Consider the following 10,506-nt stretch of genomic DNA (forward strand, 5'->3'; position numbering starts at 1 on the left):
AGTAGCAAGGTTTCAAGTTTGAATCTAATCACAACCGTGTTTTACTATAGTAAGTCTTCAGGTGGTCCGTTTTCTCTGTATGAGAAAATGGTGAGTTTTGGCTACCCAGTCCTGTTTGCAATTACGGGCATTGTCGTCTTTTATTATTGGGTCACCCCACCTCATTATTCGTTAAAAAAATCAAACTCGATAGACTTGGTTATTGAATACACTTTTCATTATTGACTGTAACGTTCTCATATAGTCATAGACTAGGGTTGATAAATACGTTAAGCAAACGAGACTTGCTTAACGTATTTATCAACCCTATTACCCAATTATGCTACAAATAATATATAATTGCATTAATTAATTTGGATATATAGGGTACGTAATTGTAACTTAATACCCTATATATCATCTTATTATTACGGATCATCATTATCATTATATTCTACAACACAAATGGATTCCGATAGTAGCGATTATTACGACAACGATTACGACTACGACGACGGCTACGATGTTGAAGTCTCGGAGGCTGATTCACGAAGCTCCATTGGTTCCTCTTTTAAGGTAATTAATTGATGCAAAGTTTTTTATTAATAAACGTAAATATTGTTTTTTTTAAGGTTTAGGGTTTGTTTTTAATTATGTTTTTTTTCGCAAATAAAACTAAGATCATTCATGGGTGTTGATCATATTATTAATAAAACATGATCAAAGTTTTCAAAATTGATTGAAACAGTATGAACTTGAATACTATTTGATCATCTCTGTTTTCTAATTATTATTATTATTATTATTATTATTATTATTATTATTATTATTATTATTATTATTGTTATTATTATTAACAGTATGAACCAAGATTGATTATGATCTGCTCTGAGTCGTTCTTCCTCTGTTTCTTGATTTGAATATTAATCTGACATTTGTTCTTACCTTAAAACATAGGTTATCACAAAAGAATGTTTACTGGCTGCACAGGTGAGCCCTGTTCTTTATTATATAACGTTATTATTAGCTGCACATGGTGATTACTGACGGGCCGTCCCCGAGAATTGTTAAAATTTTTTTGGCTGAAGATGAGAAAAAAATTGTGTTTAAACAATTAAATATTTAAATGGGCTTATTGGGTTATGTTTGTGTTTTGCATTTTTTTAAATAGAAAGGGGCTTAAATGAATCGGGTAATTTGGTTTAAACATTAAGAATGCATATTCTTTTCAAAAAATATTTATATTCAAATTTTTTTAAAAATTTTTGGGCCTATTAGGGTGATCGGAGCCGGCATTGATTAATGATGAGATGTGGTCTTTAATCGTAAGGGGTTGGATTCTAAGACTATGTTATTTCCTTGTGCAGACAGAAGATCTACAAAAAGTAATGGAGTTGCTATCTTTAAAAGAGAAGCATGCAAGAACTCTGCTTATCCATTATAGATGGGATGTTGATAAGATCTCGGAAGTGTTCGTGAACAAGGGACAAGATCGGCTATATGAAGAAGCATGTGTGACGGTACATGATAATCGTGATAGTTCTTCGTTACCAAGATCTTTTGAAACAACCTGTGAAGTATGCATGGAGGAAGTTCCTGCCTACAAGATGACCACAATGGATTGTGGTCATTGTTTTTGCAACAACTGTAAGTAAAAAACATTTTTATTTTTTAATTTTTGGAGTCCTGGTATCTAACGGGATCAGATAAATCTTAGTTTGGAAAAAAGAATTTAACACTATTTTTGCATTGTTTCCTTTATTTAAGGTTGGACAGAACACTTTCTGGTGAAGATAAACGAGGGTCAAAGTAGGCGCATCAGTTGCATGGCTCACAAATGCAATGTGGTTTGTGATGAAGGTAAAATCAGAACCTCTGTCAGTCAAAAGGACCCTGACCTCGCTAAGAAGTTTGATCGGTACATTCTAGAATCATATATTGAAGATAATAAAAGGGTAAAATGGTGTCCTAGTGTTCCACATTGTGGGCATGCCATTCGTATTGACGATGACGAATATTGTGAGGTTGAGTGCGCGTGCGGTGTTCAGTTTTGCTTTAGTTGTTCTGCAGAAGCGCATTCTCCTTGTACATGTAAGATGTTGGAGCTTTGGACCCAAAAGAACAAGAGTGGTACTGACTGGATGAGGGTCAATACAAAAAATTGTCCCAAATGTCATAATGCAGTTGAAAAGAATGGAGGATGCAATCTTGTTGTATGTATATGTCGTCAAGGATTTTGGTGAGTATGTGATTATGCAATCTTGTTCCCAGAGAACTGGTTATGTGATTATCACAATTTTGTTTTAGTTATTTTTAAATATCTGCTCACGTTTTCGTGTAATCAAGTTTACAAGGGCTTAAAAGATCTCTTGATTTCTTATGATATCCTTTTTTGTTATCTTATTTGAGTATATGATTTTAATATTTATGTATTGAATATCATATAATGACTAGCTATTTTCTTTCTGTGAATATGCAGTTGGTTATGTGGTGGAGCAACCGGTTATCAACACACCTGGACGAGTATAGATGGTCACACATGTAAAGTAGATCGTATGGCTAAAATAGAACGCGAAAAATCTGATAGTTTGCGTTATATGCACCATCTTGATCGTTTCAAAGCTCATACTGACTCTTCGAAGGCCGAAACTGCTCTAAAGGAGGAGTTACAGTCAAAGATATCGACTATGGAAGATCGCGATAAGAATGTTGTGGATTATAGTTGGGTGACAAAAGGAGCTGACAGGCTCGTTTTATCTAGACGGATTATTGCATATTCCTACCCGTTTGCTTATTATATGTTTGGTGATGTTTTTCTGAGTGAAGAAATGACAAAAGAAGACCGGGCCATTAAACAGAACTTATTTGAAATTCAGCTGCAGCAGGTGGAGAGTAATATTGAGAAACTCTCACTTTTTCTTGCGGAACCGTTTGATGAATACCCTGAAGATAAATTTAAGGATATAAAAGAGAACATCATGCGGCTTACTGTTGTTATGGATACCGTCTGCAAGCATCTGTGAGTACATATTCTCTTGATTCTTTTGAATTTAATGTTTAGATTTTCGATTCTGATCACAAAGTTGAATGCAGGTATGACTGCATTGATAAGGAGATATTGCGTAATCTGGGAACAACGATTGACATAGCGCCTTATCAATCCAAGGGTGCTGATAAGGCTGTGGAGATAGATTAGATTTTTTTTTATTATTGGGTACTCGATCACCCAAAACGCCATAATGGGCAAAACCTTGCAAACTTGACACACATAGGGGCCAATCCGTTTTGCGGTCAGTGATGAGGTACTTATCATCAAACCATTTGACGATCAGCTTGTATTCTTTGCCAATTCGTTGTTTATCACGTGCCTTCACCGAATTTTAAAAAACTAACTGACCGTCAAGTGGTTTGGTGATCAGATCACACCAAAAAGTAAAAATACAAGTGATGTGACATATCATGATATCAATATTTGACCATTTTGTTATCCATTTAACTTTATATAATTTTACGAAGGCACGTGATAAATGGTGAGTTAGCAAAGAATAAAAACTGATCATGAAATGGTTTGGCGACCTTGTACTGATCACCCTAATCAAGCGTATGACACACCTACATGGAACTAAACTAATTTCCAAATGGATTGACGATCATCCTATGTGTGTCAAGTTTGCAAGACTTTACCCCTTTGACGGTTTGGATGATGGGGGCACTCCTAATAAAAGTTCGATAGATTATTATGACCGTAGATAGTTATTTATTATTTTATTTGCTTTAAACCTGGTTTTAACATAAATGCATGAGTTGCAAACAAGTGTAACGTTCAACTCACACATTCTCCGTAACAAATAGAGAATTGTCTAGGTATTCCGTACGAGGTGACAAAATGACAAAATGTTACCGTCAGCTGGCCTAACCCAGCCGTATGTAGCCCTTGAGCGCTTCAAAGTTATCTCTAGTTTCGGGGAAAACCTACTCGCCCAAATGCGGAAATGCTCACTGGTGGTAAAACCTGGACGCCCTTAAGATCGAACCGGAGATCACCCGGTCTTCCTTTGTTGAGCCACCAATACCCTCCCCAAAGTGTTGTGAGAATCGAATCTGGGCTTCCATTGAGAAACCCAAGCTTCCTACCACTACACCGTATTGGAAAGGACACATTCTCTAGATTTCTACTTCTAACTTTAGGATTTTTTTTTTTAATTTTTTGTTGCAAACTATGTGGAATTGAACTATCTTGGTACCGGTATACATATTTTTATTGCAAGTAACACCATTTTATTGCATATTTTGCATAAACTTAGTGATAAAAGAAATCATCATAGACTTAGACTTAAATCATTTGATTGGTTCCATTCTTGGTCGTGTACTTTCGCCAAAAAGTGCTAAAAACGTGAATTTGATGAGTACGTGACGTCATTTGTTTTGTGCCACATAATTTCCTATAAAATATGTCTTAAAACGTGATTTAATTCACATGAAGCTATGATTTTCTTCCATTGAGACTATTCACGAAATGGTTAGATTATTATAAAATTTAGCCAAATGACCATTTGGGGGAAGTTTAGGGTTTAGTGATTACTAGATTTCCTTTAAATATTGTGGAACTAGATGTAATTTTTTTCTTTTTGAACTGCCAATCTCATTGGAAAAACACAGGCTAAGTAATTAACACCAAAACATAGCATATAAAATCACCAATAATAATACAAAACGACACCAACAACATTTCCACTCTAAAGCTTCAAGTTCACCCCTATATTTAGTCCATTTGGACTTGCACGTTTTCCTTTGAATATTGCTTCATTTCGGCCTCTCCATATGCACACAAACATGTTAAAATCATCACATGAACCGCCTTTGCTTTCGTTTTTCCAAGTTGAAGATGACTGTGTATGATAAAAAAGTCTTTTATAAAGAATGCATACGCGAGAGGAATCTTACACCAATTAGTTAGGAAAGACCAAATTATTGCTAAGAGTAAATGACCCGTTGACACAACAAGATCATTACACAACGTACTGACAAGTATCTAGCGCGATATGCACCTTCTGCGGAACAAGGGTGCCCCTACTTGGTATCCTCACCATTTCAGCTCTTTTATTACTATCCATTCCGGTACCTCTACCCTATTGATGCAATCATAATTAACATGCCAAAATATAATTGCATCAATTGTAACACTCAAAATTATTCTATGTGTAAGCAATTGTAAACATCATGATCTTCTACAATTAATTATTAATCAAGATGTAAACAAAATTAATTAAGTTTCTATATTCATACATATTTGATCAAAGAAAGGATCCCCATAATTCTCTCTTATTCACCCACGCCCAAAGTTTGATGATGTTTTAATTTCTAAACATCATTCCATGTCATCATATCCCTTGATCCATATTCTAAAAACCATACCCTTGATTCATAAACAATGAGAGAGTCAACAAGAACGCTTTCCAATCCAGACTTTTCGTTCCGGTTTTCTGAAACAGATGAAGAACTCAGCGACCGTCATAGCGACTTCTCTGGTAACGAACCGCAGGGCTCCCCGATGATGAAGTCGCCCTGGAACCCGGGTACACCATGGTCTGTGGGCAGCCTGGATGGTGGTGACTCGAGTGATCCCAAGAATGGGCTCGTTGGCTCGCTGGTAAGGGAAGAAGGGCATATTTATTCCCTTGCAGCCTCGGGTGACCTCCTTTACACGGGATCCGACAGCAAGAACATTCGTGTTTGGAAAGACATGACCGAGTTTTCGGCCTTCAAATCCAATTGCGGATTAGTGAAGGCCATTATTATATCCGGTGAAAAGATCTTCACCGGACATCATGATGGGAGGGTTCGGGTCTGGAAAGCAAGTACCAAGCACCCGAACCACTACCACCGGATAGGCACGTTCCCGTCCGCCTTTGGCATCTTTAACTGTTCAATGAAGCCTCAACGTAAACACACCGCGGTCTGGATCAAACATAGTGACGTGATTTCGTGCCTTAGTTTAGACCAAGAAGTTGGTTTGCTTTATTCTGGTTCATGGGACAGGACATTCAAAGTGTGGAAAATGTCTACCTCAAAATGTGTCGAATCCGTAAAGGCTCATGATGATGCGGTGAACTCGGTCATCTCAACCGTTGAAGGGTTTGTGTTCACGGGATCCGCAGACGGGTCGGTGAAGGTGTGGAAACGTGAAGGGAACGGAAAGAAATCGATAAAACATATCTATGTGAAGACGTTATTAAATCAAGAAAGTGCGGTAACCGCGCTGGCAGTGTCTAAAGACGGTTCGTTCGTGTACTGTGGGACGTCGGATGGGATAGTGAATTTTTGGGAGAGAGAAAACCAGCTGGCTCACGGTGGTGCCCTAAACGGGCACAAGTTAGCGGTTCTATGTCTTTCGGCTGCGGGTAGTTTGGTGTTTAGTGGGTCTGCGGATAAAATGATATGCGTGTGGAAGAGGGAGGGTGTTATGCACACGTGTATGTCGGTACTCACCGGCCATTTTGGGCCGGTGAAGTGTCTGGCGGTGGTCAGGGAGATGGAGTCGACCACCGCAAGGAGATGGAAGGTTTATAGTGGGAGTTTGGACAAATCTATTAAAGTATGGAGCGTCTCGGAGTTAGCTCCCGTGATGCAACAAATGACTGTGGTGCATAATGGAAATCAAATACGGTCGGCCAAATATTGATGGCCGTTGTTTCTTTTTTTCATGGGGCTTATTTTGTGATGTAATGCCATGTGATATATTTCCAAACTCTAATTTCCTCCTGTACAATTGTTGATTCATGATTGTATCAAAAAGAAGAAACGTGACACGAAGGGGAGAGAGAGTTGCATCTTGTTTACTTTTCTTCATACATAGTCAAATATCAGAACTTTTAGGATAAATTACAAATTACCTTGTTTAAATGGGTAATTAGTTGCATATCTTGTCTTTTAACTCAATGCGTTTATTTGAATTAAGAGACAAGATCTAAAAGTCCCCTAAATATAAAGTATATAATCAATAATTTACAAAAAAATTTCTAATACTTAGACCACCTATCTGGGTCTTTGTGGGGGTGACATGTGTTTATGTCCGTCTAATTATGTACTTCTGTCAACGACTATACTTAACTGTGTATGCGAGCTAGGTGGATCATGTATATGAGATAATGGAAACACTATAAAACAAATGAGTATCACTAACGGTAAAATCATTTAGTAACTAATTGAAAGAAATAGGTAATCTCATTTTCGACAGATTGCTGATGGACTTAACTAATGGATCACGGACTGGGCTACTTTGAGCTCATCCAAAGTGTTCGTTATGGACAAGTAAATTAGTGAAAGATACCAATAAAATGTTTAACATCGGATTCCTTTAAATTTTATGATAACGCATTAGTTATATTAATTAATATAAAATCATTATTTATTATTTTTGTAACGTAAAAATAAATTATAGATTTTTGAAATAAAGTTCAAATAGTAAGATTGATGTGTGCAAAATATTATAGAAAAATAGAAACGATTCTCACATGGTTGAGTTTTAAATGTATAAAATGATTTTTACCAAAACTACACAGATAAGCAAATTTCTATTCTATATATAGTATAACAAGGATAATAACCAAGTATTCGTAGACATTTTGGATAACAAGTGATTGCCTTAGAAGTAAATAATATTAGGATAGAGCTCGTGTGATACACGGATAGTTAAAAAGTATAACAAAAAAATTAAATATAGTGATATGTATAATATATATCTTATTAATTTATAAGATATAAATAATTTTCTAAAATATATAGATTAGTAAGAATAATTTGTATTTGTATTAGAAAATAAAAATGAAATATTGTGAATCTTTATCAATAAAAATGAAATATTGTGATAAGTTTGATGAGAATCTTAAGGGTCACTATTCCGAAAGAATATGCTGTTAGTATATTCTTAAGAGGGTTGGAACCTGAACTTAGTGGTTTGGTGAGGGTTCTTGATCCTAAAAGTATGAAACAAGCTTATATGTTAGCCAAGAAACAAAATATAGCCATTTCTAATATGCCTAAGTCCTTTATCAGAAACTATTCATCTCATGCTAACACTTTAAGTCCCACTCGTATTTCTTCTTTCAAACCTCTTGTGAATACCTCTCATTTACCCTTACTACCTGCACCCATTGTTCAGAACAAAACCACTAATTCAAGAAGATTATCCACTAAGGAAATGTAATTGAAGAGGTCAAGAGGAGAGTGTTTTTGGTGCACTGAAAAGTTCACACCAGCCCACAAGTGTCCCAATAAGCAGTTGTTTGTTATTGAGTTAGTAGGTGATGATGAAGAAATTATTCCTCTTGTAGATACTAATGTGACAGAATCCGGCCTAAATTACCCTCTTATTTCCATTCATGCTCTTATGGGTGTACCTTCATATTCCACTATGCAAGTAGTTGGTAACATAGGTACTAAACAACTACACATCTTAATTGACTCTGGTTCAACCCATAATTTTATGGATGAACAATTGGCTAACAAGTTGAGGTGTACAACTAAGGATATCAGGGGCATGAAGGTAGGAGTAGCAAATGGTACTCAACTTAACTGTTCTAAAATGTGTCCAAATTTCCAATGGCAAATGCAAGGCCTATGGTTTAAGGCAGATGTGCTCGTATTACCATTGGCTAGCTATGATATGGTGTTAGGTATTCAATGGTTGATTCCCTTGGGAAATATTGTGTGGAATTTCCAAGATCTGACTATGCAGTTCAAAGTAGATGACAAAGTTTATCAGCTAAAAGGTAGTAATTCTAATAAACTATCTTTATGTTCTTTGGAAGTAATGGATCAGTTGTTGAGTTCGAAGGATCAAGTGGTCAATTCTCAGTTGTTTAGCCTACAAACTGTTAGTGGGGAAGATCATTTCCAACATAAAACTGTGGTATCTCAATTGAATGACCAAGAGGGCATTCAAGGGCTGTTAAAGGAATTTGAGGATGTTTTTCAAACACCCTCTAGTCTTCCTCCGGTTAGAGCATTTGATCATAGAATCATACTCAAAGATGAAAATATGGAAATTAATCAGAAACCGTATAGATACCAGGCAACACAAAAGGATGTTATAGAAAAGATGACTCGAGAGTTACTGGACACAAGGGTAATTCAATGAAGTAGTAGCCCATTTGCAGCCCCTGTAGTTTTGGTTAAGAAAAAAGATGGGAGTTGGAGGATGTGCATAGACTATAGGAAACTCAATGATGCCACAATTAAAAACAGTTACCCAATTCCTCTAATTGAGGAACTATTGGATGAGTTGGGAAGTGCTACTATATTCTCTAAGTTGGATCTCAGGTCCGGATATCACCAGATTAGAATGTTTCCTGATGATGTACATAAAACCGCTTTCAGAACCCATGAAGGCCATTTTGAGTTTTTGGTTATGCCTTTTGGCTTAACCAATGCTCCAGCCACCTTCCAATCCCTTATGAACCACACTTTTAAATCCCAACTCAGGAAATAGGTTTTGGTGTTTTTTGATGACAGTTTAGTGTTCAGCAAATCACTAGAGCAACATGTCGTTCATCTAAGGGAAGTATTGCAGCTATTAAGAAGCAAAAATTATATGCAAGACTTTCTAAGTGCTCTTTTGGAGGTTCTAATGTGGAGTATTTGGGTCACATCATATCTGCAAAAGGTGTGGCTACTGACCCAAAGAAGATTGAGGCTATTCAAAAGTGGCCTGTGCCAGCTAATGTGAAACAATTAAGGGGATTCTTGGGTCTCTTTGGTTACTACAGAAGATTCGTTAGATCTTATGGCATACTCGCAAAACCATTAACTGATCTACTGAAGAAAGATAGTTTTACTTGGACTGAAGAAGCTACTACAGCATTTGAGCAACTTAAACACATAGTCTGCTCTCCCCCAGTATTAGCTGATTTTTCTAAAACCTTTGTGTTGGAAACAGATGCCTCAGCCAAAGGCATTGGGGCTGTATTAATGCAGGACAACCATCCTTTGGCATTCATAAGTAAGGCATTATCTCCTAGACAACAAGTTCTTTCAGTTTATGAAAAAGAACTTCTGGCCATTATTTTTGCGGTTAAATATTGGCATCATTACTTGTCTATGGGTCATTTTGTTATCAAGAGTGATCAGAAGAGTTTGAAGTTTCTATTGGATCAGAAATTGACCACTCCCCTACAACATGTTTGGCTTTCCAAGATTATGGGGTATGACTATGAAATCGTCTTTAAACAAGGGGTTGAGAATAAGGTAGCAGATGCATTGTCTAGGGTCAGCGGTCCGACCCTTTTCACTATCTCCTTATCTACCTTAGATGACACTTTATTTTCTAAAATCAAAGATACATGGCAGACTGATAAGAAGTTACAAGCTAAGTTGCAAAGATTACTTTCGGGTGAAATAGTGAACCATTATAAATGGGATGGTCAGTTGATACTTAAAGATAATAAAATAGTGGTTGGTAATGTTGTTTCTGTACAGATAGAAATCATTACTTTGTGTCACGCTTCTCATATGGGTGGACATTCAGGA

At 36.5% G+C, this 10,506-nt stretch overlaps 1 protein-coding gene and 1 pseudogene across 1 annotated transcript; both read left to right on the forward strand.

The window, feature by feature from the left end:
• The first annotated feature begins 444 nt into the window (after positions 1–444).
• Positions 445–3,175, forward strand: LOC143544696 (putative E3 ubiquitin-protein ligase ARI1). The gene is made up of 6 exons (XM_077036736.1): positions 445–555; positions 937–969; positions 1,347–1,626; positions 1,747–2,218; positions 2,459–2,998; positions 3,073–3,175. Exons 1-6 carry the CDS (start codon positions 445–447, stop codon positions 3,173–3,175), a joined length of 1,539 nt encoding a protein of 512 aa, XP_076892851.1.
• Positions 3,176–5,410: 2,235 nt separating this feature from the next.
• LOC143545171 (protein JINGUBANG pseudogene) lies at positions 5,411–6,661 on the forward strand (annotated as a pseudogene).
• Positions 6,662–10,506: the final 3,845 nt, after the last annotated feature.

Source organism: Bidens hawaiensis, unplaced genomic scaffold, assembly GCF_021521415.1.
Source record: "Bidens hawaiensis isolate Kalapana, Puna unplaced genomic scaffold, B.hawaiensis_p1.1 tig00000904_1, whole genome shotgun sequence".
Lineage (NCBI taxonomy): Eukaryota > Viridiplantae > Streptophyta > Magnoliopsida > Asterales > Asteraceae > Bidens > Bidens hawaiensis.

What these genes read in the sequence shown, in the direction of transcription:
- LOC143544696 (XM_077036736.1), top strand. Translation starts at nt 445, where the DNA reads ATGGATTCCGATAGTAGCGATTATTACGACAACGATTACGACTACGAC. An exon ending in AATGTTTACTGGCTGCACAG is followed by an intron (nt 970 to 1,346) that starts GTGAGCCCTGTT and finishes TTCCTTGTGCAG; the next exon opens with ACAGAAGATCTACAAAAAGT. An exon ending in ATATGTCGTCAAGGATTTTG is followed by an intron (nt 2,219 to 2,458) that starts GTGAGTATGTGA and finishes GTGAATATGCAG; the next exon opens with TTGGTTATGTGGTGGAGCAA.